This window comes from Rhinolophus sinicus, linkage group LG03 (genome assembly GCF_036562045.2).
Source record: "Rhinolophus sinicus isolate RSC01 linkage group LG03, ASM3656204v1, whole genome shotgun sequence".
NCBI lineage: Eukaryota > Metazoa > Chordata > Mammalia > Chiroptera > Rhinolophidae > Rhinolophus > Rhinolophus sinicus.
The window spans coordinates 178,595,519-178,617,618 of NC_133753.1; the positions used below are offsets into that span (position 1 = coordinate 178,595,519).

The 22,100-nt window shown below is 44.3% G+C and overlaps 1 protein-coding gene across 5 annotated transcripts in view; it reads right to left on the reverse strand.

Annotated features, from left to right (window-relative positions):
- Positions 1-2,401: 2,401 nt before the first annotated feature.
- The window catches only part of PDZD2 (PDZ domain containing 2), a 331,805-nt gene continuing 312,106 nt past the window's right edge, over positions 2,402-22,100 (reverse strand). For all 5 annotated transcript variants that reach the window (XM_019737274.2, XM_019737273.2, XM_019737275.2 and 2 more), the window contains 6 exons: positions 17,026-21,094; positions 16,182-16,299; positions 13,100-13,201; positions 12,146-12,416; positions 11,112-11,246; positions 2,402-5,271 (listed from right to left, as the gene is read on the reverse strand). In XM_019737274.2, coding sequence (XP_019592833.2) covers positions 5,105-5,271; positions 11,112-11,246; positions 12,146-12,416; positions 13,100-13,201; positions 16,182-16,299; positions 17,026-21,094 — 4,862 coding nt within the window. In that variant the 3' untranslated portion in view covers positions 2,402-5,104. The remainder of the gene's footprint in view (positions 5,272-11,111; positions 11,247-12,145; positions 12,417-13,099; positions 13,202-16,181; positions 16,300-17,025; positions 21,095-22,100) is intronic.

Below are 22,100 nucleotides of genomic sequence, written 5' to 3' on the forward strand. Positions count from 1 at the left end.
AAAATGTATAAGACCAAGCCAAATTGATTTGTAAGATGCATGTTAACTAACACTTTGACCAATAGTGTGAATACTGGTTTCCTTACACCCTCGCTGGTGCTTTCAATCCTGTTCTTTGCCAAGCAAATAGAAGAGAATTAACAAATTGTTTTAATTACTGGGGGTGGGGGGACGGTTGATTATCATTTACTGTATTTGGTAATTTGTATTTAGTTTTTGAATTAGATTCATGTTCTTTGTTCCAATGGGCATTGTTACACAATAATTTTGTCAGGTTAAAAATTCTTTTCAAACTATGATTGGACTTACATTACATGTATAGTCTAAGGAGAATTGAAATCTTTATAGTATTGAGTCGTCCTATCCACAAATAAGCTATGTCTGTCTTCCCATTTGTTTGAATTACCTTTTTTATGTCTCTTAATAGAGTTGTCTGTTTTTTATGCTTGCCAATCCTTGCTAAGGTTATTTTTCCATTGCTGTTGTGGTTAGGTGTTTCCTCCCATATGTTCTAATTGGTTATTATTTATGTATAGCTGTTGTTTTGGTGAATAATTTTTGATACCACCTTACTGAATCCTAATATTTTAATAGTTTTTAAATTGATGTGTTTGTGTTTACATGTATCCAACGATATCATGTGCAGATTACAATACTTTTTTTTCACTATTTATACCTCTTTTGAAAAACTTTGTCTAATTGTATTGGCTTGTACTTCCAGGACATTGTTATTCAACAGTAACAGTGAACATCTATTTTGTGTGTGTGCTTGACTTTAATGGGAATGATTCTGGAGTTTTCCCACTGATGCAGGCTTTAAAAAAGCACTGACATCTTTCACAGTATTGTTTTCTTTTTTGTCCCACTAATATAATGAACTACATTTATAGATTTCTTAATTTCAAGCCATTTCATACATTCTTACATTAATATCACTTGGATTTGGTATTTTCTTTAATGTCCTACTGGACTCTATTGGCTAACCTTTAATCAGGATTTTATTTATAAATTTGGTTTGTCCCTTTTCATAGTATCCTAAGCATTTTTCAAGTTCATCATTAATGTTACTGAGTTGGATTTCTGGTTTCATTGAACTTGATGCTTCTACTATGGCTTTGGTTTGATAAGGTGGTCCTTTCAGCTTCTGTTCTTAGTTCTACTAGATGCATATTAATCTCCTTTGAGTTTCTTATCTCTCTGAGCGTGTGCTTCTTAGTTTCCCTCTTTGTATTTGTTCATTGCACTGTGTTTTAGAGAGGCGAGTTGCATAAACAAGCTCATTCTCCCCAGGAAAAAAGAACTACCCAAGTAGAGCCAATCAGAATCTTACTTTTGGGAGATATATGGAAAATCAGGCAGGTAGCAGCTTGTATGTCCAAAGAAATTCTGTGATAGTGAGTGGGGCCAAAATTGTAACAAAATAGCATTCATAGATTTCTAAGTAAAAAGGTCTGAAGAGTTGGGGACAAGGCTGCCGATGGTTGGAGGGAGAAGTAGATCTGCAGGAAGAGACCCACAAACAACAGCAGGGTCCTGTCAGAAGGGCACTTAGTGAAGACCCGTAAGCCCCAGAGTTCCTGTAGTGTCTGAGGTCTTGTCATATGCTGAGTCCCGTTCTTGGATGCTTGTGAGATGCCATCTTGCCTTCTTCCTTGGTGTCTTAAAACCAAAGAGCCTTAAAGAAGTAGATGGTTTTTTATTTCGCTCTGTGAAGTAGGATCCCAGATCATGCAAGTATGGGGGGGTGGGGGGGTGGGCAGAGGTGAGGGGGAGGAGTTTTGAGGAAAATGAGGATTGTGGTCATTGTGAAGCACGAGAGAAAAAACTGACAAGGAAAGCGTTGCCGAGTAGCACGAGGGTCCTGTTGAGGTTGGAAACCATGAATTTATAGCAGCATCATTCTGTGTTGTTGTGGGATCTTGTCTAGTAATAGGCATGTAGGAACCAAGAAGTCAGCTCGTTGGAAGGATCCAGGATTTAGCTGGGTTGAGGGAGCTTAGCTTATGGGCTGGATGGGGACTGTTGTGCTCTGATGGGGGCCAGTCTGAATAGAGAAGAGAATGAAAGGGCAGAGGTTCTGGTGGGGAGAAACTGACAACTGGGAAGGGCTTGGAGGGCTTGTTGCAATTGAAGCTAAGAAGCAGTAGTGGGAAGAAGGGGAAGAAGGTCAGAAGATTGCAAAAGTGTGGGATGTTTGTTTTTAAGATTTCAGAGGTAGACCGGTTTTGGATTGTGTCAGCTCCTGGGTGTGGCCTGGGAACGAGTGGGTGACCTGAGTTCTGTTGTCTTTGTGCCTCTCACCCACTCAGGTAATAATTTAGGTAATCATAAACATTTCTTATCTCGATATCTTGAAAGGTTATTCTGTAGATACAAAATTTAAAAAAAAAAGTAAGCCGAGTGTAGTAAGCAGTGTTTATTTTTTAAAATTACTTTAAAAAGATTGTTTACAGAGATGTGGGTTTACATAACTTGGCGACAACATTTTTAAATGTACAGGCTATTTCATATTATTGCACTTACTCTTTAATAATATATAAGGCATTTTATTTTACATAAATAAAGGATAATGTATAATATACAACAGGTATGGTGCCAATTAAGTCAACCATCAAATTAAATGAGATGTGTATGGTAGGATAGAAAGCAAACCCAACCTACTTCAACCTTCACAATATATCCTTGTAACTACGATTTACATGTTATAACACATATTTAACCTCATAGCTTATTGTGAATGACCAGTTAAAAAACCAAAACCATGAAAGTTTGAGTAGGACAATACCATTAGTGTTCACTTCAGGAAGTGTGGGAATTCATTCGACTAATTAGAAATACTCGTCATGCCTTGAACACTGAAGACACATAAATAGCTTTCTATTTTAGGGTCACAGACGGACTTTTGCTTGCTCCCTTAAGTTCCAACTGTCGGCCAGGGAACCCTCCTGGCAAGATCTACTAGAAATGACAGATGACTTTAACAGTTTAGTGAGCTAGCGGTCTCCCCTTGCATTCAGATACAAGGATGAGGGGCGCTCACAAGGAGAGCGCCCATGGTTCCACTTGGCTCTAGAAGTTCCTGTCCGTTCACATAGGACGGTGCATTTCTTAGTAGGCACAGCTGGAAGAGTGGAGGCAAAAAATCCTTTTCAGTGTTGACTTCTAATAGTCTCTTGTCGTTCAGGCAAGAAAACAGAAACCACAAAACTGACCCCAGAGACTTAGAAACAATCTAGCATGCACCTTGCACTGACTGTCTATAGTATCCTACCTGGAATTGTAGTGAAAAATAGAAGGTAAATTAATCAGGTCTTTCTAACTAATGCCTGTACTACATGTTCTTTTGTATAACCTGTGAAAAAAAAGAGAAATCTGGGCTCACACCAGCCAGATAGTTCACTCCCATCGGAGAGCCCTCTCTGGCCCAACTCCACAAAGGTTTACTGGGATTAATCACTCAGAAAAAGGATATACAAAGGTGACGGCTCAAGTGCCTCCATGATTGGGGGGTAAAATGACTTGAGTTCTTGTCTCTAAGCCACACACCCACGCTGTACGTTATTTAAAGTAAAAGCTCCAACATGAAACCTTAGCGTCCTCAGTATGTAATCTCACCTGGATTCCCCGGGACTCAATCAGTCAGTATGTGCCACCCGGGAGTTTGGGTTGTAACTACATAGTTCTCCTTTACCTTGAAAGAGTGACTCACTCTCTCCATTTTTCTCTTTCTTATTACATTTTGGCAAATGAAGCTGATGAGGGCCTAAAGTACAAGGGGAGAAAAGCCAACTGTGGGACAAGGGACAGCGCATCGAACGGGAACAGCCACTACAAAGCTCGTGCTTTGAACGGAAAGCAGCCAGCTAGGACCAGCTTCACAAGCAGCGTGAGTCACAGTAGTTTTCTGCAGGGAAACTTTTTTGACAGAAGAAGAATTTGCAAAACAGAGAAACAAAAACAGCAAAAACTTCAGTCACCTCAGAGGTATGACATTACACCCAGGTCAGGAAAAGTGATCCAGTACTTAGAAAGGTCACATTTTTTTAAGCTGCTTGGGGTAAGGGGAGGAAAACCAACCAAAATAAAGCCCTCTACAAGGATTATTTTAAGCTCCTCTATTTGGGTTGTAAATATAATGCCTATGTTTATAAATCCAAGGATACTAAAAAGATACTTGGTTTCTAAAAATTTAGTTTAAATTACTGGTTGGAGTACACAAAATACAGAAACAGAAACCCTGTGACTGTTATTTTTGGCTGCTCTTGTGTTGACCAGTCTTGAATCCAAGAACTTACTCAAGACAAGTTCCAAACTAGATGCAAGGTGCTCTCCGAGCTGGAACTTCTGCTCATGGTAAGCAGTGAAGTTCCTGGCTACTTAGTACAGTTCATCGGAACGGCATTTGTGTAACAGCCTTACGACTTACACTTAGATCAGGACCTCTTGGTCATCAATAACCCACCGAGCTGAACTCTACATCCGTACCGTGCATATTACACTCACTAAAAAATATTACTTTTTATTGATTTTATTTTTCATTTTTTTGATAATTCGAGCTCAGCCTAACCGTTAAGTCAATACTTATGTTTTTTTTTTTAAGTCTCATTTTCTTTTCAGGGTAACACACTGACCTGTGTCTCCTCCCATTGACTGTCCCTAAAAACATCTGGTTACTTACTTACAAAATTATATAAAACTATAATCCTTTTAGTTGTGACACGTGTGTTGCCCCTCACACTGTTGGCTCCCTAATTGCCAGGACTGGGTATGTTGGGAGAGGTGGCAGAAAGGAAGCAAAGGTCTAGCGAAATGTTGGCAGATGAAAAAGAGCATCATGCCACATCTCGTATCCCCATCAGTAAACGTGAAAGGTAAGGGCAGGCACTGGGGCACATCTGCCCTGGTGACCAAGGGGGACATCTTCCAGAGTTCAGCTTCAGATACAAGTACAAACGTAGAGATTTTTAGTCCTTGCCTACACCACGTTTCTCTATTGTTTTAGGAACCTACCATTGAAAGCAGTCATTCTGATTTGCTAACATAAGAAGGGAACCAAGAAAAGGAGATTCTTGTTTAAAAAAATGTGTCACTACTGCCGCGTGTTTCATGAAGAATTCCTATGCTTTCTAATTACTAACTGCACAGGTCCTTCCGGGACAGACTTCATAATATTCCAGGCATCAAAGTGCATGAGTCCAACCAGGGGTTTCCCATTAATGGCAAGAATTTCATCTCCAGCTTCTATTATCCCGGCTTGTTCAGCTGCACTACCTGCGAGAATAAATACAGAATAGTGGCTTGGTACTTTCACAATACCCAAAATGAAGTGCAAGAAAACTGAAAATTTTAATGAGAAAAATCTCTAAATGACATGCTTATATTCGTAGGATAAAGAGATACTTTTTAAACAAGACACACAAAGCATATACCCATAAAAAGAAATTTGACTACATAAAAAAATTCAAATCTGTAATACCTTCCCCCTGCCCCCCACCAAATAAAAGCAACTGAAGGGAAGGTATTTCAAAGAATACAAAGTAAAGAGAAGGTTGAACAAAGGAAATCCATAGCGAAAATCCAAACAGCCAATACATGCAGGAAAACAGGTTCAACTTCTAATTGTTAACAGATACTGGCTAATGTAGCCAATTTCTGAGAATCAGTGATTCATGCTCGGCCATGACCGTGGAGATTTACGGAATTCACTGCTTACACACACAGCTTTGACATATTTCTACACTACAGCTTTGTGTATGGTCTGACAAGTTGATAAACTTTGAAAAAGCACACATTTAAGCCCTCATTAATTTCTTGCACATGTACATCTAAAACAAACAATTGTATTGGAAAAGAAATGCACACTGGCAGCGGAAGCACTTAAGGAAAAAAGGGCATTGAAAGAAAAATTCCCAAGTCTGAAGATAATTAATGTTCTCAGAAATCTTAATTAGAGCTCAAAAAACTGAGCAGCTGCTTCTATTTCATCCTAAACTGCTGAAATCATTGTTAAATATTATTTGATATCAATATACATGATTATATTTGACTATAAAAATTGAAAAAAATAATAAAAATACAGCTGGAAGAAAATAAGTTCAAATTCAACCCACTCAAGGATAAAAACATTTTATGTTGTTAATGATAGAAGCACATACTGTCGTTAGAGGAGAGATGAGTCCTCACCAAAATCATCTCTACTGTGGGAGCAGAGAGATGGAGTTAGTCCTGGTCACTGCTTTCTGCAGATAACACATTGTGGAAGTCCCAAAGCACTGTTACTCTACATAACCAATTATACTGTGTTACCACATGCACCCAGTGTCCTGTTCTAGGAATATTGACTAAGGCCCCCAAGCAGGTTATGTGAGATCAAAGAAGCTTGTGTGTGTTCATGTGGAGCTAAGAGCTTGGGGGAGGAGGGTTCCAACCAAACAAAAGAGGAGGCTGTGAGTTAGTGGAACGTGCACTGTGAATAGCAATCAGATTGGTTTTGGTCTCAAGTCTGCTTCAAGCAACTGCTACAGGTTTCTGTAAACCTGTTTCCTCATCTGCAAAATAGTGATGTTAATATCTGTCTTGTTACTTCACTAGATTGTTGTAAGGATCGAATGAGGTGACGCAGGTAAAAGTCCCTGATGAGGGGGCGGACGGGTGGCTCAGTTGGTTAGAGCATGAGTTCTGGGCAACAGGGTTGCCAGTTCGATTCCCACATGAACCATTCAGTGCCCTCTGCAACTAGGAATGAAAGCAACGAGCTGCCGCTGAGCTGCCACTGAGCTCCTGGGTGGCCGGATGGGTCAGTTGGTTGGAATGTGTGCTCTCAACCACAAGGTTGCCGGTTCGACTCCTGCAAGGAATGGTGGGCTGTGTGCCCCCTGCAACTAAGATTGAACAATGGCAACTGGACTTGGAGCTGAGCTGCGCCCTCTACAACTAAGACTGAAAGGACAACAACTTGACTTGGAGCTGATGGGCCCTAGAGAAAGACACTGTTCTCCAATAAAGTCCTGTTCCCCTTCGCCAATAAAATCTTTAAAAAAAAAAAAAATCCCTGGTGAACCATTCAGTGTGGTGCAGACCAAAGAGGGTCCCAACTCCTGGACTTCTTTTATGTGAGAAAGAAACTTCTTTCTTGTTTAAACCATTGTTACTTTGAGTTTTCTATTACAAGAGGCCAAACAGAATCCTAACAGACTTGACCACGATGTGTCTCTCCCATTTATTGAGGTTTTAAAAAATGTCCTTTAGAAAGCTTTTATGCTTTTCCCCAAAAAGTTCTTTCATGGCCAGCCTGAAAAAAGAATGATTATAATTTCCACTCAATAACTAATACAAGTTGGAGCATCTTTTCCTGTGTTTCTTGGCTGTTTAGGTTTGAACTTTTGTTTTTCTATTTGTTTTCCTTTACCCAATTTTTCTCTTTATTTTGTATTTTTCTTATTGAATTATAGTTCTTGATATATTCTGAAACATCAGCCTTTTGTTGGTTAAATACATTGTAAATATCTTCTAGTCAGTCACTTAGATTTTTATATTTGCTTAAGAATTATTTTGCCACATATAAGATAAACATTTAATGTATTTTTTATGATACATGCTTTTTATGTTATGTTTAAGTAGTAATCCTTTAGTATTTTAAAGTAATGGTTATGGCTGATACATAGGAAATTCTATTGATTTTTATATGTTGATTGTGAATTCAGCAATCTTGAATTTATATTGGCTTATTAACATTTTATTCTTTTAGATTTTTTTTTCAGTCAGGAAGAACCTATAATTTGCCAGTAGTGACAAATTGTGTCCCTGTATTTCCAGTCTTTATACCTTTTATCTTTCTCTTGGCTTATTATATCATTGATATTCTTGGTAAAATGATGAAAAGAGAAACATTTTTAAAGCAGCCCAAACAGCAGTGACAATGTTCTAACCGTTACCTGGACGGCTGCCACTTCATGTAGGAGATTACAAATAACTATTTACTGCTTTTTTTCATAGACAAAATCTCTGACTGTCAAGAAAGCTTCAGGGAAATACGATATTCCTTTATTATTCAAAGAAGTTTTTTGGTATGAGACTGATTGAGTACTACTATATTGCTTTTGGTGCTTGAGCTAAAAAAAGGCACAGGAAACAAGATACATGGAAAACCTCATGCCCATTAAAATTTTAAAGTATGAAATAAAGGTTAGAAGATGAAATCTCTAAGCCTGTACAAAGAAACTGGATTCACTAGTCTCCAAAAAGTGAAGGCAGGGATTGACTGTATAATATTAAGAAATACTTCAGTGCCTTTCACAAGAATAAAACTGCAGGTTTGCACACGAGGGCATCCAAAATGCTAGTAAACGAAACAGGTGCTTCTTTCGCTTCCTCTGACCATTTATATAGTTTCCCTGGATTTCTAGCCAGATGCTAGAGACAAAGGCCAAGGAGTCTCAAGGACATCATCTTTTCTCTGCTGGAAGTAGGTCTGGAGTTGCTTCTCTCTCCTGGGGCTTCTGCTTTGGCCCGCAGAGGCAGCATGGCCGTGACAGCAGGGTGGCAGTGACTGCAGCTCCCTCCATGTGTGGGCTTTCACATACCTCCATTTTGCTATCACTCTTGATAGTTCGGCTGACAGATGTTTATCCTCAGTCCTCGAAGGTGATATTCTGTCATCTTTTGGCATTCATGCTGCTAATCTCTAGTGCCTTTGGGAGTAATCTGTAGATTTTCTCTGTTAGCTTTTTAGATTTTCTTATTTTTACTTATATTTTGAAACTTGACTGTGATATAGAAAGGGTTGGTATTTTTTTTTTTTTTTTATATAAAATTCATCCTGTTTTGCCTTGATGAGAATTTTCAGTCCGAATACTGTTGTTTCTCAATTCTGGAAAATCCTTAGTCATGACTTCTCCAAATATTTCCTTTCATTCTATTTTTTCCTTTCTGGTATTCCTCAATACTGCCTCTCGTAATTTTGATCTCTTTATTCTCTTGTGCTACAGTTTTTATGGTTTCTTCTATCTCGATGTTTATAAATTCTCTTTTCATAAGGATTTGGTACACTTTTGAATTCTATTTGTTAATTATAAAAATATATTCGACTGCATGTTCGTATGTGTCTGTTTTAACATATCTGCCTGCTCCTTTTGCATACCCTCTTGGTCTCGTTTCATGTGGATAATATTCCTGTCTTTATTTTTCAATGGCGTCTCCTGTTTATGGGGTCTGCTGGCTGTCTCTCATGGCAGTGGGTTTCCTCAGGCACTTTGTAATCTTAGTCTGAGAGCTCTCGCTGCTGAGTGCTCTTCCAGTTGTTTCATGCTTGCCTTCGCTTGGCTGTGTTCTGCTGCTGTCAAGTTAACAAGTAGGGGTTTCCCGTTTACCCTGGTACCATGATTCTAGACACCACACCCAGCAGAGGCCTGGCTCCTGATCTACGCCTGTCCTCCACTTGCCCGCTTCTGGCTGCTCCCTGAGCTGTATGGCAGAGCTGGTTTGACTCCAGTCCTGGCAGAGAGCAAGTCCCTACCCCCCACAGCACAAGAAGCCTGGTTCCAGTCACCCACAAATACAGGGGTGTGCAGTCCCTGCTCCTGGGTGGGCACTGAAGCCCCAGGCCCACTGTATGTTTCTCGTTCCCTGCTTCCTCTGGGCCATAGTACGGCAGCCCCTGCTGACCACTGAGGGGTTTGTTTTTAAGTATAGCTCCATATTTTAAAAATAATTTTCTATTGGTACTATGGGCCAGGAGGAGGCTCCTGAGGTATGTAATTGTAGAAATACACCTCAAGGCCACTGACTAGAGGTCATTAAAAAGGTAACAGTCCCGAGCTAAGAGCTGACCTTATTACTTGCTGACCTGCTTATTCTGTTATATGCCCAAACTACAAGAGTTTTAGATGCTAGACTGCAAGAAAGAGCACTTAGGTGTTTAAATAGTTGGTTGATATGAGGCCTCTTCATGAATGTACTAATAATACTTAATATTGTAACAGTATCAGTACACAGTCACGCTCCACTTAGAGATGGGGATATGTGCTGAGAAATGCACCATTGGGCCTTCATCACTGTGCAAACAGAGTACACTTACACAAACCCAGATGGTACAGCCTGCTTCTGTAATTGTATGTGCTATACTTCTACGTGACGCAGCACAGGTGTGTTTACACCAGCATGAGCACAAACACGTGAGTAATGCGTTGTGCTGTGACATGATGGCTATGATGTCACTAGGCAATCAGAATTTTTTTAGCTCCATATAATCCTACGGGACCACCGTCGTATATGTATGTGGTCTGTCATTGACCAAAACGTTACGTGGCATATGATGTTATATACCGACGTGGTTGTTTCATGCTTGCCTTAGCTTAAAATAATATTTAATAATATTTAACATACTAATAATACTAGTACAACATTTCCTAATACTAATTTTTAATAAAACAATACTAATATTTATATTAAATATTAGTGTTATATTAAATATTATAATGGTATGCATATTATATATACATATATACTGATATCGTTAGTATAATAACCAGCTCAGGAACCTGAAGAGACTTTTGTGAACTCTCCAAGATCAGAAAATGAATTATTCAAGTTCATTTAGAAACTTTATATCTACCAACCATTTCAGGGACACCTACCGCTCCCACCTTACTTTCTTGCAGTCTGGTATCTGCAACTTGTAAGTGAATACGCTCTATGCCATGTTAAGTATCCCTGACTGGCACTCTGATGGCATTACTTAGCTGGACATGTTCACATCAATAACAGCTAATACTAATGAAGAACACGGAGACAGACTCTAAAGCCAGACTGCCTGGGTCTAAACCTTGTTCTGCCACTTCCGTCTGTGTGACCTCAGGTGCTTGCACAACTCCCCCGTGGCCCAGTTTCTCCTTTTGTAAAATGGGGACAGTACCTATCCGATAGGACCGTGGGTGACATGAGTTAATACAGGAAAAACACAACAGGCTGACGCACAGTAAACCTGTATGTCACAAAGCATTGAAAACGTTTTAGATTTTTTAAAAACAAATTTGATTTCCAACTGGAAGTCACTGACATACACGGAAAGAAAATTGGTAATGGATGGCAGATTGGGTTTTCTAGGACATTACCTTTGTACACTCGTTTAATGAACAGGGGCCCATCTCCAGACATAGACGATTTTCCTCCATCCAGACTCAATCCCAGCCCCGCTGAGGTCTTCAGCACTTCAACACACACAGCATCCTGTGCAGCTGTGCTCCTCCCTGCAGTGGTGGTTAGAAAGATAAAAATGACAGGGACACACATTACCTCCTGTCCTGTCCCCCCAAAGGTATTACCCTGGCCCCCGCGAGTCCCATCCATCTTGAAGCGCTGATGATTAACATTTCAGACCCGGTTAGGGTTGCTCTCCCAAATTTGGGGCCCCTTCCTGGCTGTGTTCCCCTGTACCTGCACCCTCTGCTCTTCTGAGCGCTTTCTGCAAGCGTGGAGAAAGCTTTTATGCCCAAGCAGAAATCCCCACACACTGCTGGGACATGTCTCAGTGAGGCTGACGTCACACCGGCGGAATCCGCCTGAGCGTCAGAAACAGACGCAGGGCTTCGTTTGGAGTAAGTACTGAGCGTGGCTTTCTATGCAGCCTGGGAGTGAGTGTGGAGGGCACAGAGCATGTGCTTTGGAACCTCTTTGTAAGCTCTTGGCTGACTAAGGCTGCAGTCTCTGTCTTTAGACACTTTTTGCCCCCTTATTGCTTTATGTTCTTCTAAAACAGGAAAGAACACAAGCCCTGATGTTTTCCAAGGACAAATCTCAGTTCTGGAATTTCTACACTGATTCCCCCATCACACGAGTTTGTTGTTTTACTTAACAGCCACTCAAGCCCTAACAAGCGAGGATGGAATATAGAAGGGCTTTCTTCTTAGGACATTTAGGGAAGCTGTCAAGTATTCATTTTAAACCTTCAACAGTATGGTTCTAACTCCTGGTTCTGTTTAAAATAACTTATTTGTAACACTGCTTTTGCAAGAAGCATCCACAAACTCTAGACTTCACTACACTTAATCTCTCTGACCCAGATGATGGTGGTTAATTTCCTCCCTGTTCAACCGGAAAGTACCAAGCCAGCTGCTCACACCGACTGGTTGTTACACTGATGTCTCACCCATGCCAGGCTCCAGGGGGATGGTCTTTCTGGATACTGAACCCTTCCCGTTGGCTGTGGGCAGCTCCTGCGTGGTAGAGGGACTGGGCTGGTCATTTCCTTTCTTGATGACCACGAGGACATCTTTGTACTGCTGTGCCTGGTGCAGAAGCTTCAGGACGTCCCCATGGGCTAAGCCAGCCAGTGTGGCACCATTGACTGACAGAAGGAAATCCCCTCGGCTCATAGTGCCTTCCTGAGAAGCTGCCCCCTGAGAAAACACCCTGTGGACCTGGGACAAGGAGAGGACAAAGCCAAATTCATTTCTGATCTCCAGTAAAAACAGAAGGGTTAACTGCAAGTCCACAGTAAAGGAATCTTCTAATGGCAAGTTTTCCAAATCATAGAAACACTTGGTTTATCAAAACCATATCCAGTACAAGGGATGGACTTCCAAATGTCAGTCCCAGCACCTGAACACATTCTTACTCAACCTCTTGCTAGTGTGTGCTCTGTGCCTGACACCGTGGGGCGATAAGATACAAAGATGAACAGGACCTGGTCTTGTCCAGGGAGGGGGCCTCCCTGATGAGCCCAAAGGTCACTGAGGGATATACAATTGAGGGCGTGGTTCTTGAGAAAGAAGTAAGTTCATAAGCAAATGCAGGTTTGCTCAGTTCTAATGTCTTTCTGGTGCTTCCACAAAATATTTAGGTGAGTACGAGGCTATAGACATTTGTGTTTATATGTATTGGCGCCTAATAGGTCACTCAGCCTGTGTATTGTACATCGGTCAGCTGTGGTAAAAGGTGTATGTTGTCAGGGAAAATATTATGTCCTCCTTTTCCATGTTTGTTTTGGCAGCAGTGAACAAACACCAGCAGCCTTTGAACTCACTGCCATGAGTTTTGTCCTGATCCCACTCTGGGGCCGCTTCCGCGGACACTCCCCGAGCATCTTGACATTGTCACTTACCACAACTGACTTTGGCTCCACATTGGTCCCTCCTGCCACACTGAATCCCAGACCTGAGCCTCCTTTTTTAGTTAAGACTACGAAGTAAACATCTTCTTTATTCTAGTGAAAAGAAAGAAGCAAATAAACAAGGATAGTCCTTGTACCCAGAGTAAGGAAGTTCTGATATAAATCCGTCTGTACGACTGCAGTTTGTCACCACTATACCCGATGGTTTTCCAGGAGCTTTCACAGGATATTTGAATTAGAGGAGCCCCATTTGGACCAATCTGCGTTCCTCCTGGGGGGTGCTTGTACGGGTGTGTGAGGGTCCGTCCTGTAGCTGCAGAACCACGGGGATGGTGGACAGGAACTGGGACAGGGTGGGGACGGGGCAATTGAGAAGCCACTCTGGTCATGCCAGGCACCAGACTGTGTCTTGCCAAATCACAGCATGTAATTTGATCACAAAGGGCATTCTTTATTCCACAAGTAAGTGTGCAGTTTAGCAAACAACAATAGCAGCAGCAGCAGCAAAGAGACATGTCAGTGCCAAGAGTGGGCTAAGAGTAGAATGAAGCCATGTGCCCTGTGCCCTCCTCCCGCCATGTTCAGTTGATTGAATTTCAGGTGCAATTAATCAACTAGTTAGTACTCATAAAATACAAAGTATGTTAACAAGTACGTTATGATATACAAGGTACATTAAAACTGTCAACTCCTATCGAGACTAGAACATTCTTAGTAGTGTTCCACGGTTAAATAACAGAAGACTGTCTTATGTTTCAAGTATCAATCAAAAGATACCTTGGAATAAAAGATTTTAAAATAGAAAAGCAAGCTGGGCTGATTATACTGAATTTCGACTTCCTCCATCCATACACTAGAGATGATTCAGCAACATTTTACAGATCTGCCCTGCTAGGTTTTTAATCCATCAATTCAAGGTGTTCTCAAACACAGCAATAGAAAAGGAATCTAATAAGCTGTAAGGACTGCTCTGACGAGAAACTGAAAGCATGGAAAGAGAAAACCACCTCTGTATTGTGCCGGGGGAGGACCCAGTAGTGTTTGGTTCCATCAGTAAGTCCTAGGGACTAAACTTAAGCATTTTACACTTGTCTATAGAACAGAGTTCATTCAAACGGGCTCCATATGCCGACACCAGAATGCCTGCAGAACTTGGGGGGCTGGGATACAGACCTGATGCTCAGACACCAGTCAGTGGAGGGAAGAATGATGACTAGGCTTTCTCAATAAAAACTGGAGCATGTGGTCCGGTAAATGGTCTGTGCAGCTTCTCAGAGGAAACGTTGGATGCTGACATAGGAATACTTCTCAGATATTTATTTAAAAATTTTTTTTTTCTTCTCAGATATTTAAATGCATCATTGGAGCAGAGAGACAGATTATTTGAAAAAGGGACTCTCCTGAATTCCTGGATAAGTTATCACCAGAATTTTAATTTACAAAAATGTCTTTTTTCCAGTTGTGTTTGAGGCTACAAGTGTGCTGGAAGCTGACAATCAGGCCCAATTCTGCCTCCCTCGGAAGCTTAGCACAGCATCAGGAAAGCGAGATCCATGATCAGGGCACCCCCAAGGTTTGGGCCTGCTGAGGTCAGAAGACCAGGGCTTGCTTTTAGACTCTCTCATCTCTCACAGCGCCCCCAAGAAGCCACAAGAAATCGTTTTGTGCAGTTCCATTTTCAGCACCTACAAACCATATCATTAAAACAAACAAACGAAAAACAAGGCAGGAAACTTCTGGTCTAAAGATGGCAGAGTAAGCACATTTCTGCTACCGGCTCCTCTCTGAAACCAATGAAGACAGTAAGAAAAGAGAAAGAAACCTCATTCTGGTGAAAGGGGAAGAAAGATCTTTAACACCGCTCCACCATGCCTGTCCGTCTGGCGGTGAATATGGATGGAACCGGAGTGGGGAGGCCCCGAAAGATGTACCCAAGCTGACGCTCAGCCTCCTGTCCATACAAAGCCTCGCCTTTAGTTGTGGTCTCTGAAAATGTCCATCTCATTTGTGAGTTTGGTTGAGACCTTCTACATTTGTTTGCCTCCTTTTACATTTTCTCTAACACTCTAAAATGTCTGCAGCGAAGGGGGCCCTGGCAGAGCGTGATCTCACCATGCCACCTTGGCTGCAAATCCCAGAGTACAACTTTCCATGTGTGAAATGCTTACCGTATTGTAACAAGTTGAAGAAGGAAGGGAGATGATGGAATTGTCCCTTTTACTGAAATGAAAAATGCTGGATGTCTCAAGGTGTTTCCTAACTGCACAGACTCAAACCAGTGGAAGCTACGGGGGAATTGGGCTCTACCCCACCCTGTGTCCTCCCCCGCCCGGCTCATTCCTTATTAGAAACCAACGTCACAGCCCTGCTAATATTAGAATTGCTGGAAAGCATTCTCAGATGATATCAGTGACTCAGCTACATTACCACTCAAGAAAAACTGTTATTTGCTTTTTTCTCTAAACAGAAACTATCCATTTCTTAGGGTTCAATTCTCTCTGGATAGTCCTGAGAAATTAATGTTGTACTTCAGAGAAGTATTCTAGTATGAACTCATGGTTTCTTTGGTTATTGTTTACTGTCACATGCAGTCTATTGAAAGACTCTGTAAGACTAATTAGCTTCTTTGTCTCGAACCCCAGGCTTCAGAAGCTCCTACACTTGGTGACAGCACAGGGCCACACAGATGTTAACTCTCATTTCCCAGCAGGTGGCTCCCTCGACAGGTAGTTTATGTCCACTTAGGTGGACAGAGGTACTTGTGGTCAGTCATTCCCCAACAGTTCCAAGATGCCTTGTTGTGTTTGGAGGACCTTCTGCAGACAAACTCCAAATGCAGGGTGGGGCAGGGAAGATAGTACCAGTTACCACTGGGGAATTAAAACAGCTGCTTCACCAGTCTAGCACCGAAAAACACAAGACAAGATCCAGCTTCTGAAGCCAGCTACAAGCGAGACTGAGCTGTAGAACTCACAACACAAGACTTGGAGGAGGGCTCTCCTTGGCTCTCTGCACACACCGGGCACTAACATGACAACAGTTCCATCTTCCCATGTTTCTGCATTTCACTCACCTCTGATTGTGCTTTCGCTTCCTGAATGAGAGTTAGGATGGTAGATTTTGACCCCACTGATGACAAAACAGACTGTAATCTTTGCTGGTCCCCCGCTGAGACTAGAAGTTGATCCAAACTAAACAATATAAATACATTAAAAACATCAAGAAAAAAGCAATTTCTCCATTTTTGTAAAAACGCATTTAAAATGACGTCCTTTCTACTATTATCGTTGGTTCTTTTCAGTGGGAATTACTATGGATTCAGGGATTCCTCCAAGGTGTTACAGAACCAATGTGGTCAGAAAATTTCTGATATATTAAAAAATTTGCAATATATAGGCTCAAGTGAGATATTTTAAAATGTAGAAATTTCCTGTTTAACTCCAATCACTCTCAAAGGCCCAGATTCTTCCTTGAGGTGCAGCCTTCACTGTCTCCCATCTTTGTCATGATGCTTTTCCCTAAGTGCCATGTCCTATAGGAACCTCTCTTCAGAGCAACATTTTAGCCGACACTTCTCCCTGCAGCACTTTATTTTTCCAGTAATAGTATTAAAAACAGTGGGGGCTGTTTTTAATGTGATATCCTTAGCGGGATACTGGAATAGAAAAAGGACACTTCTGTGATACCGGAATAAAATCTGTAGTTTAGTTAATCGTGTTGTCCCGACGTTAACTTCCTGCTTTTGACCAATGGACAAAATTGGTCCATGTAAGATGCTAACATTAGTTCCCATGTAAGAGGGATACATGGGAACTCTGCACTATCTTTGCAACTTTTCTATAAATCTAAAACTAGTTTTTAGATTTTTAAAAAAGTTTATTTAGATAAAAGGGGGAGGGGGAGGAACAGATACTTACTTAACTGACCAGCTTTTTCTGGAAGGCAGATCCTGGGGCGTTTCACCCATATTACTGGCTGAACTGGGTGCCCCAGGCTCACTGGCTTTAGGCCTGCTTCCTCCTGGACAGGCACTGTCCCCCCCTTTCACAGGACATGAAAGGGCAGTGGACCCATTGAGGCCTCCAGCAGGGGAACCAAGTGACCTCCTGGGGATGATTTCCAGCTCGGTTTTGAAGAGCACGGCCTGTGGCCCTGCCGAGAAATCCTCGCTGCAGAGCTTGTCAAGGTCGGGCATACTCAAAGCTCTCAGTTCCTGGAGCTTTGAGCGGGATAACGGCGAGGGCTGCGTATGGCGCACCGAGGACTTGTTCCTTTTGACGGGAGAGGCCGGGGTCACAGTCGGAGTGGGAATTCCAGAAGGACCAAGCGCTTTCTTTGGGTCTGAATCAGGGCCCTTGTTACTGGTCTCCAGCACATTCTGTTGGGAGACCGTCAGCATCGTGCTGGACGGAGACTTCATCATCTGGGGCGTGAGGGTGCTGGCTTCACTTTGGCTTTCACTGCAGGAACTCAGGCTGCGTCTCAGGGACCTCGCTGTCGGGTCACCAGTGTGGATGAGGCTCCCCGAAGCCACGCTGCCAGATGACCGTCTCCCAATGGGAGGCTTGGAGCTCACAGACAGAAAAGGGGAAGTCCCCAACTTGGCCGCAGGCCGGTCAGAATTGGCCAGGTTCTCAAAGGACTTGATCCTCTGCTTCACAGAGAAAAATGAGGTAGATTCATGGGGCCAGTTCTGCTCAGAGTAGTAATGTCTCCTGGTGACTTTGATTTTGTCTGTGACCAGGCAGCTCGTTTCCTGCAGTGAAAGGACATCCCCTTCGTCTGTTCCTGGAAGGTTCCTCGCCGTCTCCAGCAGGGGCTTCACGCTATACATGCCCTGTCCATTGACAAGCCCAAGAGCACAGCCTCTGGATGCCTTGGTGTCAAGGAGACCACCGCTTGTTGAAGGGATCTGGCTGTCCCGCTGAGCGCGACCTGGGCTGTGCAGGGAAGGCCCCTCCCTCCCAAAGTGGCTTGAGAACTGGGCTGGCATGGAGTAGGTCCTGGTCGCTGGTCTCGGTGTGAAATAGGGATGGTCATCCAGCACTGGGCTCGCTGGTGTGCTGTGCTTGGGCGTCCCTGGGGAGTCTGACATCTGGCTCGACTTTCCTGGGGAGGAATCTGCCTTTTTAGCCAGCAGCTGTGGGGAGGAGGAGGAGGAGGCCAGTTTTGCCACGCTGAAAGATCGCTGCATTTCCTGCTCTACTGGGGAGGCACAGGACGTGAGTGAGGATAGATGATTTGGGGCTGATTCCATTGACGGGTGACAGGGTCTGATTTCACTCTTCTCCTGACAGTTGCTCTGGGCCAAGAACTCTCCCTGTCTGTCACTTTCAGTTGGCTTGTCACCACTTGTATTCTTTGCATTCTTTGGCATTTTTTCAGAAGGAATTTCAACTATTTTCAGCTGGTTTATTCTTTCTAGGGGATAACTAGCAATTGCTTTGCTTCCTTTGTTGCCAGTCACCCCAGGTTGGGCTGCTTCTGGTACCAAATCCGTTTGGCTGGCCATGCGCTGCTGGGACTGCCTGGGAGGTGGGAGCTCACACTTGCCCACTGCTGTGGATGCGCCACTCCTCAGTGCTGGGGGACCTGTCTCCGAGGCCACTGAGGGTGCCTTGCTGTCTGGTCCACACTTAGGAGATCTGGGGGTGGCTGGGCAACTTCTGTCGGGTTCGGAGTGGTCAGCCGTGTGGAACCCATTACTTGCACCTTGCTCAGGAAGAGTCTTGGGGGAGGTCAGGGACGGAATGAATGGTCTGATGCTTGTGTCTGATGCCGAAGGCCTGAGGGAGCCCGAGGCTGCAGGTGGCGGCTTGCTCTCCAGCACACACTGGGGAGACTTGCTGGGGGCTGTGGCATCTTTGTCGGGTTCTTCATGGTCAGCTATGTGGAACTGGTGTGATGCTACCTTGGAAAGCATTTTGTGGGAGGCCTGGGGTGAAATGAGGGATTTCCTGTGGTCTGTCCCACCAGCTTTAGGCACATTAGTGGCAAGGGTCTCGGAACTGCCTCTGCTTTTGCTTTTGATGCCCAGTCTTTTCAGCTTAGGACCGGATTTGGGTTTCTGACAGTTACTTAAAAGTGTTTCCGCTGAACTGTTTTTAGGTGGGTCTTTATTTTCAAGGTTCAGTTTCAGTTGAGGGGTGCTATTAGGCACAGCAACCCCCTTTTTATGGCTTGTGCTCAACACCTGACTCTTGGAGTCAGGACTTCTGGCTGGCATCATGGATTGTTCCTTTTCAGCTTTGCTCTGCAAATGAGTACCTTGGTTACTTTTACTGACGTCTTTAAACCAGGCCATGATGGGCCTCCTGGAGGTCATTTTTGGTTTCTGTAGCAAGTCGTCCAGGTCATGACTTTCGGAGATGTGCAGATTTGCCAAAACAGATTCCCCGTTCTCAGGGGCAGCCACATTAAAGGAGGAACGATTTTCAGTTGTGTTAACATTGGCTTCCTGTTTTCCATTTGGAGTTTCCCCATCCAACGAGGCATGTTCCAAACCATTTACCACGTGAGGAGGGAGAGTGACTGCGGGGTTGTGAAAATGCCTGGTGGCTGTAGAAGGCTGGCTGTTTTCCACAGCTGAGCCAGTGCTGCCGGCTTCCTCACTTTCTTCTTCACATGAAGGCCTGTGGTTCTCTGTAATCTTTAGGTCCGCGTAAGGTTCGTGCCCATGGGAGCTTATATCCAAGAGAGAAGATGGCTGGGAAGAGTTTGGGATTGCAGGGCACAAGGCTCCTGGCACGAAGGCCGCTCTCTCACACGGGCTTCCCACCGCTTCACTCAGAGCACTGTGCTTTCGTGGCAGAACCCTGGCGAGGGCAGGGCAGGGTGCAGCCCGGGCAGGCGCATGCACGGCCGTCGGGGGTGGGTGGGGGGAGCCACCCGTGGAGCAGATTTCAACCTGCTCCTCTTCAGACTCTGTAGTATCTTCCTTGTGAGAAGACCCACGGGAACGAGGAGGGGACCAGTTGTCCCTGGTGGAAGGTCGGGGGGCTTCAGTGAGCGAGTCGGGGTCAGAAGACGAGTCCTCAGCATCGCCATACATGGACGAGAGAGATGGCTCTGTGCTGTCACCCAGGCCTGACAGGGACGTACTGTCTTCGTGAAAACTGCTAAAATTTCTAGAGTAGTTGCTCAAAAAGTTTTTGTTCACAGTAAAATGTTTGTCAGGATTAATCGAATCCAAAACTGAAGGCTGGGAGGTCCACTGTGGGGGCGGGGGAGGGCCAGCAGCCCAGGCCCGCCTCTGGGTGGGGGTCTGGTTCCCCGTGACTGGCTCAGCACGGCGGGAACTTCCACCTCCAGCTCCTGTTGGAAGGTGACCCTGAGAACTACCCTCTTGACTTGCCCGGTCCCCTTTCTGAGGCGACTGAAGTCTTGCTTCAGAAGCATCCAATTCCTTGATGAGTCTGTCGATGTCTGTCACAGGGCTCCCTCCACTCTTCCCGGGGCAGCAGTGCCCTGAGACACTGCCACACACCTCTTTGGCCTTGTCAGTCGGTGACAGCAGGGAGGGGCTGGCCTGCCGTGCCCTCTCAGACTCAGAGTCTGTTCCCTTGAGCAGAGCAGACTCCTGGGAGTTTTCAGGTATGAGGATTCCTGTTGTTTGCAGAGCTTTGCTGTGGTTACCTGAAACTCTTTGTGTCTCCTCCTGGGGCCTGAGTAGGTCTCGTGAGAGGACAGCACTGGCTGGAGAGGCTCCCTCGGCCTCAGGTCCTGTTCCCTGGTTGGCCGCTGCCTTCCTGGTGGTGTCAGGTGAGCTGGCTTCTGCGGCTGCACGAATCTTGCTGAAGTCAGGCTCAGCTGTTGCCATTTTCCCTGGGGATGTGCTGTGCTCCCGGGTGACCCTGGGTAATACTGGCTGTCTGGGGTCTTCAGGCCGTCTCACTTGCTCTGTGTCCACTGAGGTCTTGCTGGGGTCAGGGTGAGCTGCCCTCTTCTGCCCTGGGGAAGGGATGAGGTCTGGGGAGCTGTCCAGTCCTATGTTGAGAAAAGGTGGGAGAAATGTAAGAAAACAGAACATCTCTCAACTAAACAAGGAAAAAAAAAGGAAAACTGTAAACAATCTCAATTTTTTGTGTCTTTTTCAGTAAGACATGGCACAGCCTGGTTGCAGGCCTTCCTGTTCTTTTTTTGTCTCTAAGATTACAGAGCACTCATCTCACCACCACCACCCTGCTTTCAACGCTCTAAAATAACTCGGACTGGCTGGCAGAGTGAGCTTTTGTTTCTGCCCTGTTTTCTCTCTTCTGGTTAATTTTTAAGGATGGGGACACACCGCAGAAATCCCCCACTTGGGTTTCTCGATACCGTTCACTCTCTGATGGCGGAAACCACCGGAGTCAGGCTGTGGTTCTCTTTCCTTCCTCACTTGGCACTGATTCCACAGAGGCCTCGCGTCTCGGTCCAGCAGCTGGCCCACCACGCGCGGGTGCAGCCTCAAGGTGCGGGTTGGGCACCGTGAAGTATGAAACAGTCCGAGCGCCCAGCGTTAGGGACTTACTGTTGAACCATGAGATGAAGCGAATTTGGGAAAACACATGGAATGCTACAGACCGAAAGCGGGTCTACACTGAGCTTCTCTGTGCCTTGGCCAAATTCAGAGGAGACACTAGACGGCCAGATTATCCTGGGAAGCTGTGACAGAGGCATGGGGACTTGAGTGGATAATTGGGGGGATAATTTGACCAGAGTGATGAGGAGAAAAATGGAATGAAAGTGGAGAAGAAAAAGCATGAAATCTCCGAGGGGCAGGGAAAGGTGGTGTGTGTTGAGAAGGGGGAAGTAAAGTCATGCCATGAGACTTCAGAGGCAGCTCCAGGAGCACTCCTCTGTCCTGGGCTGCCTCCTCCTGAGGCCCTGCACACTCCTGGGCTTATCTGCCCACCTCTGGCCCATGGCTCTTACAATGGGGTGGGGAGGGACTGGCATAAAAAAGCATATTAGATTCACTGTTTTCTTAGGAGTTAAGGGTCTGAGGTGGGAG